Genomic DNA, 26223 nt, shown 5'->3' with positions numbered 1-26223 from the left:
CTGGAAATCATTTTATTAAGGATAAAAAGGAAAGTTTTACGATAAATTATTTCTATATATATAAATGTATCTCTTTTTTTGTCAGACTAAAAAGGAAAGACAAAGGGAGTAATAGATAAAGTTAACGTTGGTCTAGAAAAATGGTATTTACATTATATGTACACCCATAATAATCATTGATTTAGGTCAGGGGCGGAGCCAGTAAGAGCCAAGGAGGTTCATCTGAAGGTGAAAATTACATTGTATATACGAGTCCGAAACCAAAATGACCTCCAAAAAAAGGTTTTAAACCAAAACACCCCAACAAAAAAAAGTTACCAAACTACCTTTAGCGCAGTAATTTACTGCACTAAAGCAGTTAACGGGGACGGCTCCGTCAACTGCTATAGCGCAGTAATTTACTGCGCTATAGTGTCCGTTTTTTTTTTTCCGACCCTTTTGGTTAACCCTTCTTCCATTACACTTTTTAACGTACTTTGACCATAGATTAATCATGCTTCGGGACCCCGAAACTTCAATATTTTATATAGAACCCTACTTATTTTTGTGCGATTAATAAGGTAGGATCAATACATCAAGGATACACAAAAGAACTAAATAGCAGTGATGATGAGAGTTCAACTTTATTTTGTAGTCCTTTCTTTTATTATTAGACTACACCATATTCAATGTCGTAGTAGAAACTCAGCTTGGTCTTTACTTCTTCCAAAAGAACCAAATAGCAGTGATGATGAGAGTTCAAATCATAGCAGTTTTTCGAGCGATATCAGTGATTTCAAACTAGATGAGCTAAATCCCCACTTTCTTATAGAGCGTAATGATGATTTCTGCAGTGTGAAATATTCAGATCCGTGGGAATATTATTGCGGTTTACGCCGAGAATGGTCACATCGGCTTGCCGAATCAGAACATCTTGTTCGTGACTTGGAAAATCTGATCGCTCCAATCCCAACAAGGTACTCCTTAACCATGCCTCAAGTAGGTCCAGAAACTTGCGAGCTTGCCGTGCAAAGGATTAGAAAAGAAAACAACAGAATGCTGGCAAGACGATGTAGATTTTACATGCTAAAGTTGGCCGAAGAACAAGTATCATCAACCGGTAGAGAACTAACTGTTACTGAAAAAAGATGTGTCTTAAGAAACCGCCAATATTTTTCTGAGGACGATATTGAGGACTTGTACTCTGATGATGATTAAGAATGTTGTGATTTTAGTTTTAAGTTTAATTTATGATGATGCTGTTATTTTGAAGAATATTAGTATGTTAAATATTTTTATCTACTCAAGGTTATGAATGATGCAATTTAATTAAGTTTTTTTTTTGTATGAATGTTGTCATTTTGACTAACTTTTGATTAATTATTAATGAACAAGTTTGAGTATTCGTGAAGAACTAAGCTAATGACACCGAGCCTTCAAACGAAAATGGCGTTCGAGCACTTTTCAACCACTAAAACGGCCATCCGAGCTTTTGTGTATACTTGATGTATTGATCCTACCTTATTATTCGCACAAAAATAAGTAGGATTCTATATAACATATTGAAGTTTCGGGGTCCCGAAGCATGATTAATCTATGATCAAAGTACGTTAAAAAGTGTAATGGAAGAAGGGTTAACCAAAAAAAAAAATGTTACCAAAGTACCTTTAGCGCAGTAAATTACTGCGCTATAGCAGTTGACGGAACAATCCCCGTTAACTGCTTTAGCGCAGTAAATTACTGCGTTAAAGGTACTTTGGTAACATTTTTTTTGTTGTTGGGGTATTTTGGTTCAAAATATTATTTTTAGGGTCATTTTGGTTCCGGACTCTGTATATACAAAGTGAAAATTATTTTTTATGTATATATGGTAAACGTTGAATCCCCTTGACTTCTTCTTTTGTCTGCTTCTTTATATTTTTGAATTCCTTTTGTTAAAATTATGCCTCCGCTAAGGGTTTAGGGTTTAGGTTGTTTGCGCATGTTTGGAGGTTGGGATGGTATGGGCGCACAGTGGAAAGCTTATAAGAAGAAAAGGTGGGTACGTGTTATGATTTTTAGCAACATCACGAGTTCAGTTTCTGTACTTTATGGCAGCAAATACATTGAGTAATTGATTCTACTGTCCCTACGATTTTTTTTTTCCTCTTTTAATTATTCTATATGTCTGTGGATTTTAATGCATAAATATACATGGTATTTTTGTCTGTGTTGTGTGAACACACATTTTCATCTTATATAATAATACTGCACCTCAGATATGATTGATTCAATCCCTTAGTCATGTGTATTTTCCTATTAGTACAATGGCCAAGTCCTAATTTAAGATATTTTTTAATATTTTTTGTTACTTTACTGGAAAAAATTTCTTGTGTCAAATAGATTCAACAGCCTATGTACAAAAAGAAATTACCCTATTTTCACAATAAGATTTTTCAAGAAATAATTAAACCCTCTTTCTTCAAACTAGCTCTGTCTTTGTCTATAGGTTATAAGTAATGCTAGTACAAGTTAACTCTATGTCTTATGTTCTCTAGAAGTTTCTAAATCTTGTCAGAGATTTAATTATATGTAAGTAATGTAAGGAAATATAGAGAATTTCCAATGTGTTTTTATAAAAAAAAAATTATATGTAATATTGATAAAAATGAGCTTAAATTCAACGATATGATTAGTGAAACTTGTTTGAGATTGAGGTATAATTATTTTTATTTAAAAATTATAGAATTCGAGATTAGGGACTGTGATTTTGAAATTAGGGACTGTCAAAGTTGAAGATAAAGGGGAAAAAAAAAAAAAAAAAGGAATTTGAGCCTCTTATCTTGTAACACACCTCAACAAAAATACTTCAGTCCTAACATCATTTCCAAGATCAAATATAGTATTCTATGACTGATTTTAGTCTACATTATTTACTTAATATAAACTATGTGTAATCACTAGCAATTTTGATACATGCAATAGCCAATAAAATAAGTTAAGAAATCTTGGGTTTTCAAAATTTCCTTGTGGTCTTATTGTAGTTGGGTTAAGTAAAAAATTATAATTCAAAATTCTACTGTCAAGTTTATAATTCCAAAATAGTAAGCCGTTAACTCTTTGATTCTTTTTATGTTAATATATGAATTCCGTCTCCTTTTTTAAATACCGACAAATATTGTAAGCACAAAATTTACTCTAATTTTGGTTTCTTCAAATTATAAAGTTCACATAATTTTTTAATCTCCTCATTGTTAGATAATACAAGGATCAAAAGACAAACATAACTAAATAATGTCAACGTACATGCCACCCTTTATTACTCTACTGTGTTGGTGGCTCGAAGTTAGTGGATGACTTATGCAAATATTTCTTTTAAGTGTTATTTATATTTTGATTATATTTTAAAATTTATGCAAATATAATAGTAGGCTTTATCCTTCCGGACGACATTAGACTCAAGTTTAATATTTGTGCATATATTGTTCAACCTTATAAATAAATATTAGATTGTCGTCTAATGTTTGTAATAATTTACAAAATTTTAGACTACGATATAACATCTACTCATAAGATAGTAAATTTGTTCAAAATTGATTGTGATCTAAAAGATTCATAAATTGAAAAAGAAACAAAAAGAGTATCATTGATTAAACAGTTACTTCGGAAAGGGACAACCGACAAAAATTTCACGTGTGGCACTCGTAGTAGGTTCCACAAAGTCAAAACATATATTATGATAAGTTAGAAAACGAAGATGGGATTATTTGTACTGATTTTACGTGAAATTACGATGTTTACGACTGACAAGCCATAAAGTTTAGTAGCTATAGATTTTTTTAGGTCCACAAATCCAATGATGTGAATTATACAAGAGGAAAGGTCCGAAGGAAATATATTGAAGTAAATGATAAAAGTTCTTCATATTTCCTCTATTTTATTTATTCTGCAATATGTTCCATTCCAAATTTTCAACATCTTTGTAAATCTTTTTAATTATATAAATGATGTGATTGACTACTTTTTTTTTATGTAATTTCTACATATGTGAATGTAGTTTTTTTTTTTTTAAAAAAAAAAACATAAGGAATAAATATCAGAACTCATGGCAAAAATTGATGTTTTATCGTTCTCGCAACGAGTTTTGTCTTCCTTTTTCCTTTTTTTCGGAGGCAGAAGCAATATTTATTAATAAGTTACGTCCAATATTAAACGTAAAGAAAAGAATTTCCTATAATAGTTTGTTTAGTCAATTTTCCAAATTTGAAAAGTAAGTTTTATTAGAAGTACCTTTTGAAAAAATGTTTTTGGAAAATAACAATGCGTTTGACTAATCAATTTGAAAAACACTTTATCAATATTAGAGCAGTATTTTGTTTGGCCAAGAATTCATTCAAAAGTGCTTCTGGAGAGAAGTTATTTTTTCAGCTTCTAAAAAACAACTTCTAATACTACTCAAATGCACTTATTTTTTCCTAAAAACTTTAACCATACACCTCGGTTCTCTGAAATAAACATTTTTTTTTAATTTAATAACTTTTAAACTTCCCAAAAACTTAGCAAACAAGCTAAGAGAAATAGGAAAAATAAATACAATATGAAAAAAGAAAAAAGCAGTTGGTACAAAGAATATATACTAATTGAATAGGTAGAGAAATTGTCTCATGTAGGGGACAAACTCTGGAAGTCAAAGAAATGCTATAGGATATATATAGCTATCAATTAATTAAAATGGAGAATTTTCTTGTCGTTTTAATCGTCTTTGATTGCCTTCACTTTTGTATTTATGTGGCATAACACTTGTTCGACATGTGATCTAGGGCCCCTCTAAGAAAATCACAAAATAATGTCACAAGACACCCCCTATGATTTGAGATCTTATAAATATTGAAGTTATTTAATTTCATTAATGTAAGTAAACAATGTCATTTTATTTCTTGTGAACTTACAATTTGCATTAATGAACAATATTAGAGATGTTATCGTTTGGAGATTATTGGATCAATGGTCGGTTTGTAGTTTTTAGGATGATGATATTGGGATGTCTAACATGGGAAAAGACATATAACTAATACCACACTTCTTTAAAAGCACCCAAAAATGGATGTGTTAGCTATGAACCAAAAAAAAAAAAAAAAACATAATAAAAATAAAAAACTAACACCAAGGTCAATACAATTTCCTGCTTTGCAATCAAACACAAAAGAAGATATACGAGTCAAACTAAACGACACCTAAATACATCAAAGGATGATATTATTGTTAAAAGAAAATACATATACTACTACTTGTCTCATATAAGATGACATCGTTTACTATTTCTAGAGTTGAATAAAATTGTTGATCTTGTATTGTCTGACTTATAAAACTTGTGTATAGTTTTATGTAAATTTGTAAGAATTTAAAGAAAGGCCGAGTTGAGACTCAAATTATCACCACTTTGATACTTACATTTCTATACTTTTTAAGATGGAGAGTGCTACTCTGTCCACCAAAACTTGAACATATATGGAAAAAGATCACCTAATATCTTCACCTACATTAAGATATGAACCTGAGACAGTCATAGTTACCAACATACTTATTGCATTTTTTATTGCATTGAAAGATAATGAGAATTTTATAGTTTAGTGATCCCTTCTGCAATACATGGAACATTTTTTATTGCATTGAAAGATAATGAGAATTTTATAGTTTAGTGATCCTTTGAGCAGTTCAACCATGGAAAGAAATTAAAAGATACACAATGAAGAAGAAAAAATATGATAGCCTCCTTAGAAACAAGTGACGTACAAAAAAGAGAAAAGCGCAGTTGAAATGCACGTCAAATATTCAACATATGAGTTTGAAAAAGATTATCAAAATTAAGTCGAATAGCATATGAATTTGACAAAGGTGAAGCAAAACCTTAACAAGGTGCCATACTAGTAGTAGCCCATATAAACATGAGGCAAAGTTTAACGAATACCAAAAATGGGCACTATTTTGATGGAAGGGTCAGACGCAATCTTCAATAACGGTACCTGCTCCGCTCACGGTCACGGTCACGGTCACGGTCACGACCATATTCTCTGTCTCGATCATAGTCGTAGGAGCGGTCTCTATCTCTTCCCCGATCCCTCTCTCTGCTTCTGCTTCGGTGCCTAGCTCTCTCCCTATCATCATAATCTCTTGATCTGTCTCTACTTCTTTCCTTTCTATCTCGCTCAGACACACCTGTCAAATTAAAGAGTGATCGGTCAGGAACAATTTGGTCTTCGATCAAGTACGCTTCATAAGCATACTGAGCACTCTGTTATGGAATCTTCTAAGGCTCAGAGCTAAAACGGCTGATCAATCCCAAAACTGGCAAGGATCAACCCAAGCAATCTTGCAGATACAAGATAAAACAGTTCAATCCACTAAGAGAAATTAAGAAAAACGCATAGAACTACTAAACTCCAGCAAATACAGATTGCTGAAGCACCTAGAATATTATGGAATCTGGTTGATACACTACAAGCTGGGAGGAAACATAGAGAACATGAAGAACCTTGAGGGTGTGTCCGGTTGGATGGAAAATGTTTTCCAGGAAAATAAGCGGGTTTTTTGTTTTATTCTGTTCGGTACATAAACAAAAAATATTATCCTAAACGCATTTGTATATAATCTAAACAAAAACTATGAAAAATGGGGGTGTTGGGTGGTGGAGATGGGGGCTACGGGAGTGGGGGTGAAGATAAGGTGTGTTGGGGAAGACACAATCAATGAGGAATGTCACTTGTGGAACTTCCTTACTTGGAATGCCACTTGTGGAACTTCCTTACTTCCACTAGGAAAGTCATTTTCCTCATTTTTTAGGAACTTTTTTTCCTAGAGAAAAAGTTTTCCAAAAATATTGAAATTGGAAAACATTTTCCTCCATAGCAAACAGACCCTAAATCTTGCATTATGGACAACAAAACTATTGTCTTTACCTATTTCCTCAGCTTCCCAGCCAGCACGTCCTACTCCAGGGGGGAGGCTCTGCGATGCTTCTGCTCGCTGCATTTTAGCGCGGAACTTCTTCTTCAGATTTCCAAACTCGTCATACATTTCACCATCATCCTGTGATTGAGATGAAGATTTCACCAGAAAGTCAGAAGCAGAATGACACCCAGGATAAGCTATAGAACTCATACACTTTCTGCAATTTTACTCTTACTTCTTCAGCCTCTCTCCTTCGACGTCTAGTCTCCTCTATTTCTTCTTCATCGAGTTCTTTATAACCTCCCGCACGTCCTCCTCTGACGATTACAATAAAAGCAAATCATAGTTAATACCTAAAATGTGAAATTATAACGAGTTTAGGATTCATTACCATCTCAATCACCAAACATGCCATCAGATTATAGGCACAAACATTATGAATGACATCAAATTAAACTGTATGAAATCATTTCCATATATATAATAATTTTCATATTAGTGCACGAGGTTTTAGGAGTTATATATTACACACTTACTAGCACATAAAAGCAATGCTAAATCATATTAAAAAAAATATATATGTCAGTAGTTGGGGGGTGGTGGGGGTGGCTGGGGATGTTTTTTTCCCGTTTTCAAAGATTATAAGACTAAAGATTGACATAAACAATCAATTTGCAGTTACAAGCCTATAACGAAGCTCTACTGGTCTTGATAAGCACATCCCATATATAAGATCCGGAATAAGGAACATTTCCTCAGATAACACTCATGTAGCACAATAGTCAAAATCACCAGTAGCTCCAATACCGCCAACCATCAACATCAAGTTAAGGCTGCATAGCATCATATCTTGTGCACCTCTGTTCCTATTCCAGTTGCTAGGAATGCAACAAATTTTTTTATTTGTTGCTAGGAATGCAAGTATGCAACATTTTCCTTCCTATTGTTGCAGAACAAGAAGAAAGGAAAAGGGGGCGCGGGGGGGGGGGGGGGGGGGGGGGCTTCTTAGAAAACAACAGCAGCACTTCCTTTTGTTTAGAAGGTAACAAGAAACAACAGCAGCACTGTTTAGAAATCTAAGTAAAGCATTCAATGCTGCATCCTGTGAATCATACCTCACACCACCCTCATTATGCCCAGGTTTGTTGGTGTTGCATATGTTACACTTGTTCCTCTTAGCCCAGTTAATGTTGCCACACCTGAACAATAGGTCAAAGACAAATAGTAAATGTCAACATATCAAAAAAAGGCAACATAATAAATGCCAGTAGATAACAATAAAACATTTCATTGCACGTTAGTTAAAATGATATTGGACACTAATGCTCAATTCAGAATGACTACGATCCTAATGGTCATATTGTTTACCTTTCTCAAAATAAAAAGAAGGCCAACTACATAGACAGCCCCTCTTAACTTGCCCCCAATTTTCATTTTGGCACTCCATCTCAACCATGTTCCATTTAACCCTCCAACCGGATTCCCTATGTATCATTTTAAACACAAACAAGAAATACACAAGAACAAATATCCATTACATTATAAGAAATTGATTTTCTTTGAGACATGGGTTCAAATTTGAGCAGTACAAAAAATGTTAGGTGAGACGATCCTGCTGCTCTCTAGGATACGTCCTTTCCCTAAAGCCCCAAAAGAGAAGAGGGAAGCCTAAAAGAGAGGTAGGATATAACAGCGCACCACTTCTGCCCCCTACAATCGTAGAAAAGTTTCTCATTACTTTTCTCTTCTCCATTCCTTTGATTAAGGACACAGCAAACCCCACTCTTGCAATAATTGATAGGTTTTGGCCAAGGAGGACACACCGAAATTAATGATAAAAACAAAAAATACTCTTTTCGTGTGACCATTAGCGTTTCCTATATAAATCTGAGATTACTAAATCAATAAAACCCCAGGAAATGATTGTATCGGGGATGTCTTTCCCTCTTTTTTCAACAATGGTGTCCAGACCAGCATGCGTCCACCTCTACTATCTCACCAGCATTCCACTAGCACGGGCACCAGGTAACTCTGTCCACCAAGATTAAGCAACGAGTAATCACCAAGCAATTTTTGTACTGCTCAAATTGGAACCCTGATATCCCATGTTTTTCATCCACTTCATCAATCGCTAGGTCACGACCCTTCGGTGCTTGGGGATATCTTTCCATGTTCGAAGGCTATAATGTGTTAAATTGAAAGAAACAAAGCAATTATTCCCATATAATAAAGAGTTAAAAAGAAAAAGTACAAAAATAGAATCACTGGGTTTGTTTTATCTTGAACAGCGCACAACTTCTATCTGCTAGCTTTATTAGTCTTTTTAAGGTTATACCTTGGAACCTCTCTCAAATACAATGAAACACTTGGAGATTAAAAGTTACCTAAAACAACTAAAGTGAACCAAAATATGAACACAATGTTAACAATTCCTAAAGTTTCTCAGATGGGTTTTGTTTCTTCAGTCTAAAAAAAGGTTTTAGTAACAAATTCGGGGCAAAAAACCACACCAACCCGTACACCCTAAAACAAAAGAACGCCAAAACCAAGTCCCTGACTACAACCCTCCAGCTATTACTTTTATTTGAGTCATAGAGAGGTGGAGAAGAAGACTGATGGCAGATCATCCCAGCTTGTGTTTGGTGGATGATATAGAAGGAAAGGAACTCTAGAATTTTTTAGGACACTAGCAGGTCTACCCAAAAAATTAGGATGAATTGTCTAAATCTCTTTTATTTTTGGTGTAAACAAGATGTGTGTGTGGGTGGGGGGGGGGGGGGGGGTGATAGGAGACCTAGTAGATTAATAGGAAAAGTGTGAGTGTACATTTGTGTTGGGTGCGCCTTATACTTTGCTGTAAAGATTACAATTCAGCTTCCATTGAAGCTGAATTTTACAGTGAATACAAGTTGTCGTTACCAAAACCTTTTTTTAAAAAAAAAAAAAAGAAAAATCTGACATCATAATCTAGGGTAGGAACCCAACATCCAAGTAAAGCCACTGTAGTTGTTGAAGGTACTGGTAAGTCACTTATCAAGAAAAGAGAAGAAGTACATCAAAAACCTACTGTATACTGTTTGCTATAGCTAACTAGCACGGCATTATGCGAGAACACAAAATCTTAACAAAGAAACGATCAGATATGCAAAGACTAACTGACTTTAAGATGAGTGCAATGGAGAGAATGCAAAGTCTGATTATGCTCAGAAAGTTTATCGGCAAAAAGTTATATCATCTTTCAATAAAATAAGTTGCAAAGTGAAAATGAAGATTCTTACATCGGACAATTCCAATCATTTGGACCAAAGAGGCCTGGAGGACCACCAACAGCACGAGCAGGAGCTCCTGGGTCCTGGCTACCACGTCCTCTACCACGACCAGCAGCTCCCGCCCCACCGCCACCAGCACCCGCCGGTCTAGCAGTTCCACAACGGTTGCAAACTCCACGAAATGCAAAGTTAACATTAGAGCAACTGCTGCAAACATAAATTACAAAAAACTGTAAGCACAAGAATGTACTGGACTACTCCAGGTACAAACAGATGATTGAAAAAAGATACAGTAGAGCATGAAAGAGCTGCTCACCAATAATCACATCACAGACCTTGTATTCGGACACAACCAGTCACCATCTTGTTGCCATGCCTTTGCAGAAGCATCACCCCTACCCCTACCTCTTCCGCCACCTCCATCTATATCATTGGGGCCTTCATCCAGCACACTGAGACCACTGTCCAGAGTAGGTTCACTAATTTGATTCCCTGTGACATAGGAAGCCTCGTCTTTGCTTTTAGACTCTGCAATAAATACTCCAATTATTGAACCATGAAAATCCTTGTTATTGAACCATTCAACAGCAGCTAATGCAGCATGAGGGTCTTCATAAGTGACTGTAGCATCGCCTTTGGGCTCATCTGTAACTTTATCACGGTACAACCATATCTTAGGCCTACCACTTCGTTTGTCTTTCTACAACATGAAGCAAAACAATTCCTTAGAAGACAAAAACAAAAAACGAAAGCTTGCTCAAAGCAGAGTAGGGGGCAGGGGGAGAGAGCATATAACAAACGTTCTGAAACATAATTTGAAGTACCTGTTCCCAACCATACCTTTAGCACCCCTATCGTGCCAAAATATTCAGCTAGCATATCTTCATCTGTACCAGGGGGCAAGTTACAGACATACACAGAACCATTTAGAGGAGATCCTTTCCCTGAATAGCTCGCCATTTATGCTCCAATTTCATGAAATACAAAGAAACTATAGAAACACCAAGAGCTGCGTAAAGCAACAATCTAGTATTAGTCCTGCTACAGTTTCCCTGTCCTCAATACAAACTACAGGCAATAATTATAAACTGAGAAAGCACCAGAGTATGTGCAAGTCAAAGGACCAAACCAGCACAAATCAAGGGACAACTAGAGAAAAAAAAAACTGATATAAGGTAAGGGTGTGGGGTGGGACAAAGCAAATTTTTGGTTGGCGGGGCGAGAACACAATTACAACGATGCCACTTTGTGGAAAATTTTCCGAAAGGCTGGGACCTACTTAACTTTTTCTTACTGTAATCTTGTATTCACATTATGAAAAGAGCTAAGTGGTTATGGTCCTTTATAAGTACAGGATTCCAGGTCAATGGGCTAAAAGCTTGTGTAACATACAGTACTTTCTAGGAGTACCTCATGTTCACAACCAGGTTGCACTAAAAAACTAGAAAAAATATACGTCTTTGTTTAAGGCTATGCATGTTTCTTCTATTATCTTCATAAATTCTGCTATATCTTTCAAGCCATATAGTCCTTCAAATGGCTTGAGGAATGGCATTCCAAGTCTTTTGTGATTTCTTTTACAACCCTCCTTGTTCCAGCATTGCAATAGCTCAAAAATGGATTTTGCCATGCTCCAAGACATGCCAAATATTGCCAATAACATGCACACAACCAGAACAACTCGCTTCAAAAGAAAAGCTTACTAATCAAATGGTTTTGGAGACTCAAAGATGAAAGAAGGTATCAATACCATATATGGAAAGGAAGACCAGTGGACTCCTAAAATGACACTGGTGACTACTATAAGCACCCATTTGGAAGCATATTTTCATTATTGGAGGGAACAGCAAAAGCATGTGATGCTGGCCGAATCATTAGTTGGATATGGGATACCAAAAAATGAGTTCCCTACTTTGTATAGTTTGGCTATAAATAGAAAGTGCCTGATAGCTGATTGTTGCCCGAATACTGGATGGCATTACAACTTAGAAGAAACCTTGATGATTGGGAGAGTGATGGGTGTAGTCCCTTAAAGAGGTTCTACAGTCTATCTCCAAATGATATTAATATTGATTCATTGAAGTGGCTGGCTAGCAAGAGGAGGCTTTACTGTAAAGAGTTGCTATGATCTACTTCAAAAGCAATCTCATGATTGGGATATGGATTGGACTTAAAAGATTAATTGGAAATCAAACGTACCCCCCAAGGTGTCTTGTCTTGGTAGGGTGGCAACCAGGAAGGTGTGTATTCAGGACAATCTTCAACGAAAAGGTGTGTCCTTATGCAGTAAATGTTTCATCTCTGAATGTTACCAGGAAAACAGCAGACACCTATTTCTTCATTGCAATCAAGTCTTTCTAGTTAAGTCATTTCTCAATCTGATTGGAGTCTGTTGGGTTACGCGAGGAGATGTAAAGAGCAGGGGCTCTATTGTATTATGATAGGTTTTATTTTTGCCCTTTCTAGAGCTGACGCTTCCCACTTTTGTATATCATGCATCTTCTGGATGCTTTGTTATTAATATACCCACTTATTTATCAAATTATGCACCGGCAGGGACAGAGGATATCCAAACGATTGAAGACACTTCGGAAGACTTATCCTTTATGCATTTTCTAAACTATTTGGATTGACGGGAACAAGAGGTGCTTTGAAGTTAAAAATTAAAATAGATCACATATCTACCATAAAGCCTAGTGTTTACAATTTTTTTTATACTTTTATCATAGGGTTCGTATGTCAGATAGCTTGACGCAATTTGAATTTTTTGACAGCAAAGGAGATGGAGTTGAGAACTGTAATCCCCTTTTTTGTAATCTTTACAGTACTTTCTTGGTACTTCTTTAATAAAATTTACCTTACCTTATCCAAAAGGAGCTGAAAACAAACAATATCGTGAAAAATTTATAATCTTTACGGCTTTCTTCTCTTATTCATTTCGTGTAAAGACAGCTATTCGCGAATTCATTACTAATACGGAACGGAAAGGCAGATTAGAATAACCAGAATTTCAGAGCCATTAAAAAACAAATAGTATGCCCATTCCAGTACAAACCACAAAGAACTATTCAAATCGCAGTGGAGAGTTTGTTATGTAGTGAGAGTATACACAAAGCAATGCAAATCATTTAAAAATGGGATTAGAGTTTCTATCTCATGAGAGACATCAAGGAATAACAATCTCATTCAACAAAATGAATAGGATAAGAACGCCGTAAAGATTACAAATTATCTTTTGGTGTAGGGTTCAAATGTCCGATAGCTTGACACATTTTTCTTTTTCTTTTTTGTACTCTTTTTAATGAAATATACCCTACCTTATCAAAAAGGAGCTGAAAACCCATAACATAGTGAAAAAAAAAATATCATCTTTACAGCTTTCTTATCCTATTTGAAATTTTGGAGCCATTAGAAAGCAATTAGTATGTCCATTCCAGTACAAACAACAAAGAATTATACAAATCGAAATCAAGGATATGTTATGCAGTGAGAGTACACACGAAACATTGCAAATCATTTTAAATGGGATTAGGGTTTCTATTATACGAAAGACATCAATGGCTCCTTTTTGCATTTTCTAGACTATTCTGCTCAAGGGGAACAAAAAAGTGATTTAAAGTTAAAATAGATCACATTTCTATTATAAAGCATAGATGTTTACAATTTTTTCTTTTAATTTGTTGTCGGGTTCATATGTCAGATAGCTCGATGCAAATTGGATTTTTGGACAGCACGGAGACAGAGTTGAGAACTGTAATTCCCCTTTTTAATGAATTTTACCAAACCCCACAATATAGTGAACTAGCCCTCACCACCCCCCACCCCCACCCACTACCCCCCTCACCACCCCCCACCCCCACCCACTACCCCCCTCACCACCACCCACAACCACTCACCCCCACCCTAACACACCACCACCCACTACCCCCACCCCACAACCACCAATCCCTCCACCACCCACCCAATGACCACCCCCACCCACCACCTACTTATTTTTAAAATATACATATTTGTAATTAAGGGTATCTTAGTAAACTTACATGTTATTCATTCAGTCAAACCAAACAATAAAAATGTTATTAAACCATAGGCTTTCTTATCCTATTCACGTTGAGTAAAAACATCAATTTGAAATTTCGTAGCCACTAGAAAGCAATTAGTATATCCATTCCAGTACGAACCACAATGAACTATTCAAATCGCAATCGAAGCATTGCAAATCAATTGAAAATGGGATTTAGGGTTTCTATTAATATGAAAGGATCGGAACTTACAACTCGATTTCGCCGGAGAGATCTACCGGAAAGAGAGAGATTGAGAGAACAATTTCGCCGTTGATGGGAGAGTGATGCTAACTTTTGATGTATAATTGAAGTTGGGGGCATAAATCAATAGGTAATTAGGGTGTTTGGGTTGGTCTATATTCGACCCGTTATGAGAGATTTGGGCCTTGTGAGTTCAAAACCCATTGGGTTGGTCCGTTTTAGGGCCCCTATTTAAGTCACGAAATTACACGAATGACCTTTGAAAATGGTGGTCTTGAATTTTGGACCTCGCTTGCCCCGCAAAACTTCAAGTTCAAAAGCCAAAGGGTAAAAGACATGGTGTGGGCAAGAAAAAAAAAAAAATCTATTTTAAGATAATGTCCTAAAATATCCCTTGAGCTCAAACTAAAGACAAGCGTTGGCCAATATTCTTATCGCCAGAGTGGAGAGAAAAAAAAGAGAGAAATATAACTGGCGAAGAAAGCTCATCCCCGATAAGGCTCGCCAGCGCAATTTCAATCCATCCAGGCTTCGTACGATCAAAATGAAGCAAATCAAAACTAGAGCAAGAGCAAACACCTTTCAACATTAGATATGGTGGATAAACTTCTAGAGTTAGCTTTACCGATTGGAAGCAATAAGAATCATTCGATAACTTGTTTGATGGGTAAGCCAGCAACGAAGGTGCTGAATTGCCAACTTATTTGTACTTGAATCTTTTTTCAACATCCAAGTTCTCGCCTTCATTTTCACTGTTAACTATTGTGCCTCTGTGAATTTTCGATCGCTCTCCGATTCTTACACTTATTTTTCCCCTATTTATTTCTCTTTTTGCTTGATTCTTTTCACTTATTTTTTCTCCTCTTTATTTCTCTGTATTGCTTGATTCTTTCCCCTGTGATTAATTGAAGTTCGCTTTACGCTCATTTGAATTTATTTGGCAAGTTGGTTTTCTTCTTATCTGAACAAAATTGTTGTTGAAATGGACCATGTTGCTGTTGAAAACATGTATAATATGTGTATAACAATTATATAGTATGTGTATAATTAGTGAGTATACGTTTATTATACACAAATTATACAACAATGATACATTTTCTATACATATATTGTAGGTATAAATATTCTATACAACAATAATACAGTATCTACACATACACAATGGTGATACATATACAACAATGATACAGCTTCTATACATATACTGGAATTAGTTAAAAAATGACTAGAAAATGTAATTATTTTGAAAAGGCTACAAAATGTCCTTTAAGATTCTTGGGCCACCGAGTGTCAATAATTTCACCGGGATGGCCATTTATGTCCTTTACCCAAAGTATTGTCCATGGGGCAATATTTATTGAACTTGAGCCCACGGGGAAAGCGTCAAAAGTTTAAGATCATCCACTCCCAAGGTTAATTTTGTAAATCAAGTATAGTAGAAGTTTATAAAGAAATTGTAAGTTTTAGCCTCGCACTTGACAGTCCCAAACTTCGACTTGTATATCCAAAGGTTGAACTATCAAACCTCAATTTGCATAGGGTGTTGCCTGTGGCACCTCTTGGTATATGCCGAGTTCTTTCAACTTGCATCGGGTGTAGCCTGTGGCGACTCTTGGTCTATGCCCGATTCATCATTATACGAGTAACTACGTTTGATATATCCAAGCCAAAACAGTTAAAAAGATGCTAGTTTCGACAGGTACAGCAGCAGATCACAATGTACTTCGGGTCTTCACAAATTGTGAATGACCAATCAAAAATAGGAAGATCTATATCCTGATTTTCTGTCGGCTTAAACAGTTGAATGCCATTACCATTGTCCTGATGATGTATGGCAATAAAGTCCAGATGATGGAACATAATAATAGCCCAAACTGCTGCGGTAGTAATAACTAGTTGACAAGAAACCAAAAAAGAGTAAAAAGTTAGAGAGAGAGCAATACCAAAAAATGCACGAGAGCATAAGGGCAGATTCCAACTGTGGAGACTTAGCAATTCCTTAAACAATGGAATTGAAGTTCCTAGACAGATAGAATAAAATGAAACTTCCATAACTCTTAATATCTCCCATCTGCTCTTATTAAGTCAATGTGAGAAAAATTAGACAAGCAGGTAACCCCTACTTATTTTGGTAGCACAAGAACCTAGACCAAAATTGCACATTTATAAAAAACTTAGCAAGATCAATTGTGTGTACAACTTGATAACCAATTAGCCATCATAAAGAGTTTCATCTTCTACTTATCTTTCAGACAAAGTATGTGATGAAAAAGTACAAAGTAAGTGATGAAAAAGTACTTCCCTCTATGCATCAAAATGACTTAACATACTACCACATACAATTCAGATGAGATCCTTGGGAATTGACGAGTTATTCTCAATCTTGGTAGTTTTCCGACATCAATAACACGTGATAATTGAGCCAAATAAAGGCCACCTGGAGTGCTGGTTGGGTATGCATACTAAAGCAGAAAGGACACAGGGCCCGCTACCTAAATGTTAGCTAAGACCTGTAGAGACATGGCCCTTAAAACAGAATAATTCAGTCTGCCTTTACATGTCGGACTTTTAATCTAATTATGCAAACCTGTCATGCTCAAGATTATAACCTCTTTCACTTGCTCGTTCCACTCCTGTTTCCCCTTTGCCTTCTGGCACATATGCTCTTACATACACCAAAATAGGACACATTAGGCATAAAGACGTTGGCTACCAAAAGCAGATGCCAAACCAACAAAGCATTCACCAAAATCCTCCCTTCCTTTCCTATTGATAAACGAGAAATCCTGACGACCAAGTGGCACACGGTTCAAAACTCAGTGGCTAACGGACTTCTACCTCTCTAATTATAACAAGCTTTTGTCTGCAGTCGGGTTCGAACCTGTGACCTACACCTAATACACACATCACGATCTTACCACTAGACCAAATCTCTATGGGCACCTAAAACCTCCATTTTGAGGAAGATGATTCGATACTCAGATAAAAGCCTTTCCTTAATATACCAAAGTTCTTGCAATGACCCAGGTACATTAGCTGTCTTATTTTCCAATGCTGAATAAGACAAAGACTAGCCCCGTCAACCATCCGTTTAGAAAATTACTAAACCTATCCACTCAACCCACTTTCTCAAACTTGACAGGTTGTGTCATTCCACAATAAACAGACCAGGCATATTTAGTGAAATATATGCATTGTGGTGGAGTCTGTGGACCTACTCCTATTCCAGAATAAAACTCCAAAACTAGCTACATAACAAAAATCCTATGAATCCTACTACCAGCCAAAGACGACCCAGAGTATAACTAAGCCACAGCAACAAATAAGGTTTTAACCTTTTCCTAGAAAATTACAAGAAAAACATTAAATTCTAGAAAAGCTACAACGCTGAGAAATAAGAAATACAAAAATAAGAATAGTCTTGCTACAGTTAAGCAAAAACAACATTCAAAAGGTTGGACCAACTATTATTTTCTTTTCAATAAGTCTAATAGACTGGCATCAGAAGTGTGAAATGAAAATTTAGACTTTGGCTACATCAGTATTCTTCATATGTCAGAGAAGATCATTATTACTACTATTATTATTTTGATACATTGATCATGGTGGTGTCTGGACCAGCTTGCGCGTGCATAGACTAAATCCTCACGGGCTGGCAACATAACCCCAAATATATATAAAAGTAGTAAGAGGAAACCTTTGGTAGACATTAAAAAGTCTAACAATGCTAAACCTTACAAGGCAGATTATAGGTTGGCTTTAGATTGAAAATTTCAACACTTCAAGCTCAAGATCTGCTAAGTCTTTGAGGCATTTCAAGGGCTTCTATGATTTTTTTTTTTTTTTGAAGGCTTAGAAAATTAGATTCTTCAGCATGGTTTGAAGAATTAAACAAGTGGAGCCTGATACACTACCCACTTAGCGAAGTATAGAGCAGCTATTTTGCTAGCCAGTTAGCAAGCAGGATCAAGGAGGTAGATGCTCTTCGAACCAAAAATGAAGACAATATGAGCAAAAAGCTGAAGTCAGAGCACCAGACGTGGCAGAGAGCGGGTACTGGAATACTGCCATGCCCAAACGAGGCTAGCGGTAAGGCAGTTTGGAAAGAGCCACATCATGAGCTGTAACCTATATCTGCCTGGTAAAGTTCTATAATTTGGAAGGATCTCAATTCTTTACTCTATACATAGAGCACGAAAGGGTTTGCAATTAAATGAATCACGGGGGCCAAAGAAACCATCAGATCTTCAAAGACAGGCGAGAAACTCTTGACAAACATCAAGAGAAGAAGATAGCAAAGAGAGAACAACTGCGCTAAAAAGTTGAATTCAAGTTTCTTCCTTCAAATTCTTTCTTGTATTGTATTTCGTATAGAGCATGTTATTGTATAGTATCATACAGTCAAACCAAACAATAAAAATGTTATTAAACCATTGTATTCATTAATACAGTACAATACAATACCATACTGTACGTTATGAAACCATGGATAACGACCATCCAAACAAAGGCTCAGGCTTTCTTATCCTATTCACGTTGAGTAAAAACATCAATTTGAAATACCGCAACCACTAGAAAGCAATTAGTAAATCCATTCCAGTACGAACCACAAAGAACTATTCAAATCGCAATCGAATCATTCCTAGACAGATAGAATAAAATGAAACTTCCATAACTCTTAATATCTCCCATCTGCTCTTATTAAGTCAATGTAAGAAAAGTTAGACAAGCAGGTAACCCCTACTTATTTTGGCAGTCCCTGTCACTGCTAAAACAAAGATGGATATCATATCAAGTATACTACCATAAAAGGTAGTATACTACCATGAACTTCCAAAATGGATATTATCATGTTTTGGAACAAGAGTTATCTTGCCAGGAACTGCCACACGGAATGCCAACCTAAAGGGAACACTTCTGCCGATATTAACTTGAAAATAATGTTGATACAGTATACAGGGGACTAAGGAAAAAATATGCCATTATTGGAATGTAAAAGTCCAGAAAGAATTATGTTCAAATAGATTCCATGGGATGCGATGCTCTTCCTTTAGAACTACAACGTTGAAAAGTTCTTTGATTGAACAAGGAAGAACCCTACAATAACCTGCTCGCAGTTGAATCTAGTGGAATTTCAAAATGAGACAGTTTGATTTCTTACTTACTACGATATCCGCACACTAGAGCAGAAGGACAAAAGTAGTGTAATGAGCTAAAAGGTAGAAAACATACCCAGAGGACTCATCAAAGACATAATCGCCATGCTCTACAGTTTACATTGAGTGGGAGTCACGTATGTGGAAAGAGGAAACATGCTAAAAAAAACTTGTCATCTCATCTCACATAGAATAATGGACTAAATTTGTCAATAATGTCAATTCTGAATGTGTTTAGGGATCAAATTACCTCCATTCGAGGCAGGATTAGCTGGAATATTTTCGTCGCCTTCACCAAACATGTCAAAATGCATCATCGCTCTTGGTAGCTGTGTTATATGAATTTGATGAAGCCACGTCTGCATTATGCATAGAATGTCCTCCTGCAGTAGCAGTTGACCCAGTGAGAAGGAAATCTTCATCGAGGATATTATCGGGCTTAGGCTGCATTGATTCAATGGATTTACCCTGTCTTGCCAGAGCTAACTTCTCATATCCCTCTGGAGCAATACAAAAATGCAATACTTCGATCATATATTGCCATTTCCCAAGTCATGGTCATGGTGGGCAAAAAGTCCAGAGAAAAGGAGGGAACAACACAATGGCAAGTACCTGCTTCCCGTTGGCAACTCTCTTGCTTTTCATCATAATACCCATCTGTGAAAAACAAGTAGTAGACTAAAAGATAAGTTAAACCTGTCCTTGGTACTCTATTCAAAAATTACCTTGCAATACTGTTATTATGCAAACAGACTTAACTGTAATCTCCATTCTGCATCAGCTTCACAGCATCTTCCGTTAGCTAATCAAGCAGCTGCTTAGTTTCTACAGACCTTTTTCCCTTTTTATCGGTTGCGGTACCTTTCAATCTCCTTAAACCTCACAAAACCTGTTGGAATTATCAAGTTCCACCCATGAGTCCTAAAGCAATAGAAAACAACAACATGTTGATAGCACAAAGATTCTTCACAGAAGTAAGTCAAAACATAGCAAGTGGATATCATTATCGTACACAGCCTGCCACATTCATATGAGGCAATTAATACAGGAATCAAAATCGAATGACCAACTTGTATGGTCTAAAATTAACAGTAATGTCGAGAGAACCCGCTGCAATACGGTTCCGCTGTAAGCAAATGCAAATACGCAGCATGATTTGTTTAGTTGGAAACGGGAGGATCAAAAAGTCAACCAGCTTCTAGAATATCAAAAACAAGATTAATGATCATAGCTCTGAAGACCCAAGGGCAAACATGGTAAAAACACAAAAAGAGCAACGCATGTTGAAAGTAAAAGAGAAGGATATTCTGGTGTTCTCAAACACCAGGTGTTTTTACGATATTAGCCTTCCAAGCAAATAAGCACAATCTTCTCTCGTACAAAATCTTCTGTGATCTTTCCTTTAATTGAATAACAACACGTATCTTCAAAGCAACCTATGAATTTAACAGGCTTTTTGTAGAGAACAGAGAATGTGGCCTGCCAACACCCCAATGGACTGGCATGCCAGATGACACACCTCTGCTTGCAGGCACAAGGAACTTTTGGGTAAAAGCCTTGTACCTGAATATCCAGGTTGACAAGGCTGGTTCCGGTTTTTTAACCGGAACCGGCCGGTTCCATAACCGGTTCCGGTTCCAACCGGTTGCCACCTTTATTTGTATATTGTAGCTATATTTTCATATGTTATACAACTTTATAATTAAAATTTAAATATTTACCGACTAACAGCCTAACAGCAAGTCAGCAATACAGAATAGTGCTTTTCATATACATATATATGTATAACTTACATATACTTATATATATGTATAACTTAATATATATATATATATATACTATATATATGTATAACTTAATATATATATATATATATATACTATATATATGTATAACTTAATATATATACTAAATATATGTATAACTTAATATATATAGTATATAGTATATATACTTATATATGTGTATAACTTAATATATATACTATATATACTTATATATATGTACTATATACTTATATATATGTACTATATACTATATATACTTAATATATATACTATATATACTTAATATATATACTATATATACTTAATATATATACTATATATACTTATATATATGTACTATATACTTATATCTTACTTATATACTTTAGTTTTTTTTTTTTTTTTAATTTTTACCGGTTAAACCGGTCCGGTTCCGGTTTTACCGGTTTAACCGGTTCCGGTTTCCAAAATATTGGAACCGGACCGGTAAACCATTAAACGGTTAACCGGAACCGGTTAACCGGTTCTACCGGTTCCGGTTTAACCGGTCCGGTTTAACCGGTCCGGTTACCGGTTAAAACCGGTAAGGCCAAACCGGTTACCACCTTTATATAGAAAGATGCTTTTCGGGTCCCCCACTCCAAACAAACCAATTATACTACTACTATTTAATACTCGATATATAGTGACGGACAATAACATGGAGTTAAATTAATTTCTGGGGATGTGTACAAACAATGAATACAAATCCAGTTAATATTAATCCAAATTGAAAATTATTGTTTTATGCAGAATGATTACGATCAAAAGTAATATTCATATCCTGTTTCTTTTTTTTCTTTTTTTTTTTGTTGGGGGTGGGGGGTGGGGTGGGGGGACAAACATCAATTATCGAGCGTGGATGCAAGTGGCTGGCCAAACTTGAAACAATTAAAATATAAGAGTAGTTAAATGACAACTAGCAACATATTAAAATATACTTACTTTGTATCAAACTTCTTTCTGGCAGCAGCAACTTGATTTAAAATATACTTACTTTGTATCATTTTCCCCATTATTGTCCAAACAGAATTATTAGGTGGTGGACCATTGTACAACACATATTATTCTTACTTTTAATTTTTCCCCACATATAATTTTCCACAAGCCCCATGTTCATCTTGTCAGATTTTTTATGCTTTAATCACGTTATTTAATGGACCATCTTAAACGCTCAATTCATTAACACAAAAACAGTATTCATCTCTTATCAAACTCACAATCAACGGCTTCAGTTTCTTCAACTTGATCTTAGTTTTATCTCTACTGTTTCTCTTTCTCCAGCTTTCTTCCAATATTTTCCATACAGCCCCTTTTTTTCCAGCTCTGAGTATACAAAATATCAAGACTTCTGAAAATGGTTGATGCCTTTGTGTCATTTGCAGTTCAAAAACTGGGGGATTTCCTCATACAGGAAGTTAACCTGCGTTTAAGTCTGAGAGAGGAAGTGCAGTGGCTTTGAAATGAGCTTCTCTCCATGCAGTCTTTCCTCAAAGATGCAGAAGAAAAGCAAGTTGGAGATCATAGAGTTCAACAAGGGGTGTTTGATATCAACTCTGTTGCTAATGACGCTGTCGGTATACTAGAGACTTACAGCTTTGAGGCTGGTAAAGGCTATGACGATGGATTTGCTAGTCGTCTCAAGGCTTGCGCTTGCATCTGTAGGAAGGAGGCCAAATTCTACAATGTCAGCAAGGAGACCCAATCCCTCAAGCAGCGAGTCATGGATATCTCTCGCAAACGAGAGACTTATGGTATTAGAAATATCGATAATATTGCAGGAGAAGGGCCAAGTAATCGGTCTGCCATGGTTAGAACACTGAGGAGAACTACCTCCTATGTGGATGATCAAGATCAGATTTTTGTTGGCTTTCAGGATGTTATAGAAATATTGCTAGCTGAACTTCTCAAAGCAGAGCCTCACCGAAGCGCCATCTCCATTTATGGAATGGGCGGACTAGGCAAGTCTTTCTAGATCTGTCACGTCCGTCATCTTTTCAAACAGATCTAGAGTTTCCCTGTCACATCCTTGGATGGATTTGATGATATTCTTAAGGAGATCCATGGTGTTATACTCTTGAGAAACACATATCCAAGAGTGTTGGATATGTGCTTCTCAAGAGTATAACGCCATGGATCTCCTTAAGAATATCATCAAATCCATCCAAGGATGTGACAGGGAAACTCTAGATCTGTTTGAAAAGATGAAGGACGTGACAGATCTAGAAAGACACCTCCGGAATCTACTGAAAGAGAAAAAACACCTTGTGGTGGTCGATGATGTATGGCATAGAGAAGCTTGGGAAAGTCTGAAAAGAGCATTCCCAGATAGCAAGAATGGCAGCAGAGTTATTATTACCACGCGGAAGCAGGATGTTGCTGAAAGAGCAGATAACAAAGGTTTTGTCCATAAACTCCTATATCCCGACTACCTCCTGAGATAGCTAACCTAGTAAATCTAAGACATTTAGTCGTTACATACGAAGAACCTCTGCAACATATAAACAAACTCACAAGTCTTCAAGTTCTTAGAGGCATTTATTTTGTGATCAGTGGCGAGATGTTAACCCTGTTGATTTAGTCAATGTTCGAGAATTAAGCATGTATGGTATTAAGAAATCTTACTCCCTAAACAACATTAGCAGCTTGAAAAGCCTTAGCACTCTCAAATTGTGGTGTGAACTTAATGAATCATTGTCAGCCCTAGAATTTCTTAGTTCTTGTCAAAAGCTACAGAAATTGGAGTTACATGGGAGAATAGAAAAACTTCCCCCGTCAAACCCATTTCCAAATTCAATCACAATTAATAGATGGAGCTTATCTTGGAAAAGAAATTACCTGCAGTGATTCAGTCAACTGGAGTTCCTTCGACTTGTTGTTCTTCCAAACCTAAAAAGATGGGATTTAGCCACAAGTGCAATGCCTCTTGGTATCCATGGCTGTCCAATGCTAAAGGAGATTCCACAGAGAATGAAAGAGGTGGAAAGGTCTGATATTTGCTGAAGCTTTTCAAAGCATATATGATATCCTATTTCAAGAGGTGGAAAGGTCTGATATTTATGTCTTACAATTTGGTGGAACTAGCTGTTAGTGAAAAATTAAATGGCAGATGCGGTCCTATTGCGAACCACTTGAAGACTTTCACATTGTAGAAGCATTAATCAGATTTCAGGTTGTCAATGAGAGCTTATCTCATACTTGAATATTTTGCTTTGGTTTTTGAGTGTTTAATTTCCTTTTGTTTTGGGTTTTATTGAGTATGTGGAGTTGGTTTGAGGTAGAATTGTTTCTGGGATTCTATGCAGGAATTATTTTGTGATGTTTTTTTAATTGATTGTTCTGCAAAAATGATTTGCTTTACTCTTTTTTACTCTTTCATCTAGGTTATGCTTTTTTATTCTTGGACTTTACTTATCATGCAGGGTCTGGTAGAGATTCTTAGGTGTTTCCATTACGAGTTATGTATTTGTTGAGGATTATGACTCAACATGGAAGATGATTCAGATATTGTTATTTATGACTACTATGTTGAGATTTATTATACTTCCGCTGTTTTTTAGTTATCGATTGGCTAATGAAGTTAATTACGATGTATCCTATGAGTTTGCTCTATCACGAGGTAGTTGGATGATGGTCACTACCACTGTCTACCGTCGTTTCAATTTATCTGGGAAGTCTACGAGTTGGTTCTTTAACCACGTTTTTCTTATATTTTTTCTAAATTATTTGAATTATAAATTATCATGACTTATCGTACTTTTTATGTAGTTTCTAAATATATAAATTTTATTTTTACAAACTTGAAAAATCTATATCAAGATTTACGATCAAAGTTATAAAGTTTGACCTTCAAAATCCGAAAAGGTTCGCATACATTGAAAAGTTGTAAAATAGATTTTGAATTTCTAATAGTTATGGGTTCAAAAATGCCAAAAACTTGTGTTTACCCATAGGACTAAATTCAGTGGATTGATTAGGTTGGAGCTGAAAACAAGCACCCAAGTCCAGCAAGAAGAATAGGTTTTGGTCATTTCTTACATCTTTGGTTTAACAACAATTAAGAAGAAGGAGCAGGAGGAGCAAGAATGCTTTTGTCTGAAGTTTGCTAATAATCTAGTCCTAACATGGGGCAAGTGCACAACTAGCCATTTGGAGGACCGTTATTAAAGACAACGAGATTTAGAAATATTTAAATTTTAGTCACTTGATCGAACTTTGACGGTTTAAACTTCAGTCCTTTGGTTTTGAAATTTGTATTGTCAAAGCTCAACTTCCAATCTCAAGTCTGGAGTTTGAATGGCAATTCGAAGTTTAGGCTTTCTAGTATGAAGTTAGACTTAGCTAGTTCATAACTTTAGACCTTCAGATTGAAATTTGAAAATTTTCATCTAAATTTTTTAAAGTAGGAAACTGTTCAAGCCTAAATTTGAACCTGAAATATGAAGTTCAAAAATCTGATTACATGGATGACACCAACATTTCTTCTAATTCCTCTTAATCTTTTACAATGTTTATTCTCTCAGGAAGATAGTACATCTACGATTTAACCTACTCCGTCTAATTTTTCTTTTACTTAAACCCAACTATTTTAGGGAAGTGTATTTTGTAGTAAAAAAAAAAAAAAACAGCCCGGTGCACTAAGCTTCTGCTATGTGCGAGATCCAGGGAAGCGCCGGACCACAAAAGTCTTGTTGTACGCAGCCTTACCTTGCATTTCTGCAAGAGGCTATTTCCACGGCTCGAACCCGTGACCTCCTGATCACATGACAGCAACTTTACCAGTTACGCCAAGGCTCCCCTTCAGGGAAGTGTATTTTATAGT

At 36.0% G+C, this 26223-nt stretch overlaps 2 protein-coding genes and 1 pseudogene across 3 annotated transcripts; 1 reads left to right on the top strand and 2 right to left on the bottom strand.

Annotated features, from left to right (window-relative positions):
* Window positions 1–5705: 5705 nt before the first annotated feature.
* LOC132613710 (transcription initiation factor TFIID subunit 15) lies at window positions 5706–14604 on the bottom strand. Of its 2 annotated transcripts, none has more exons than XM_060327896.1 (8): window positions 14450–14604; window positions 11016–11184; window positions 10511–10875; window positions 10185–10382; window positions 8022–8105; window positions 7142–7223; window positions 6915–7044; window positions 5706–6174 (listed from the first exon to the last, which is right to left on the bottom strand). In XM_060327896.1, the coding sequence occupies exons 2-8, from the start codon at window positions 11133–11135 to the stop codon at window positions 5969–5971; spliced, it is 1185 nt and encodes a 394-aa protein (XP_060183879.1). In that variant the 5' UTR covers window positions 11136–11184; window positions 14450–14604; the 3' UTR covers window positions 5706–5968. The 2 variants fall into 2 exon arrangements, with proteins under 2 accessions (XP_060183879.1, XP_060183880.1); XM_060327897.1 differs by having other exon boundaries at window positions 10185–10379.
* A 915-nt stretch (window positions 14605–15519) lies between these two features.
* LOC132613714 (uncharacterized) lies at window positions 15520–24377 on the bottom strand. The gene is made up of 5 exons (XM_060327906.1): window positions 24240–24377; window positions 20356–20485; window positions 20209–20253; window positions 19847–19979; window positions 15520–16332 (listed from the first exon to the last, which is right to left on the bottom strand). The coding sequence occupies exons 2-5, from the start codon at window positions 20365–20367 to the stop codon at window positions 16127–16129; spliced, it is 396 nt and encodes a 131-aa protein (XP_060183889.1). The 5' UTR covers window positions 20368–20485; window positions 24240–24377; the 3' UTR covers window positions 15520–16126.
* Window positions 21947–24944, top strand: LOC132613381 (uncharacterized; annotated as a pseudogene).
* Window positions 24945–26223: the final 1279 nt, after the last annotated feature.

Source organism: Lycium barbarum, chromosome 10 (assembly GCF_019175385.1).
Source record: "Lycium barbarum isolate Lr01 chromosome 10, ASM1917538v2, whole genome shotgun sequence".
In the NCBI taxonomy this organism is placed as follows: Eukaryota; Viridiplantae; Streptophyta; class Magnoliopsida; order Solanales; family Solanaceae; genus Lycium; species Lycium barbarum.
This window is presented reverse-complemented; position numbering and strand designations above follow the sequence as displayed.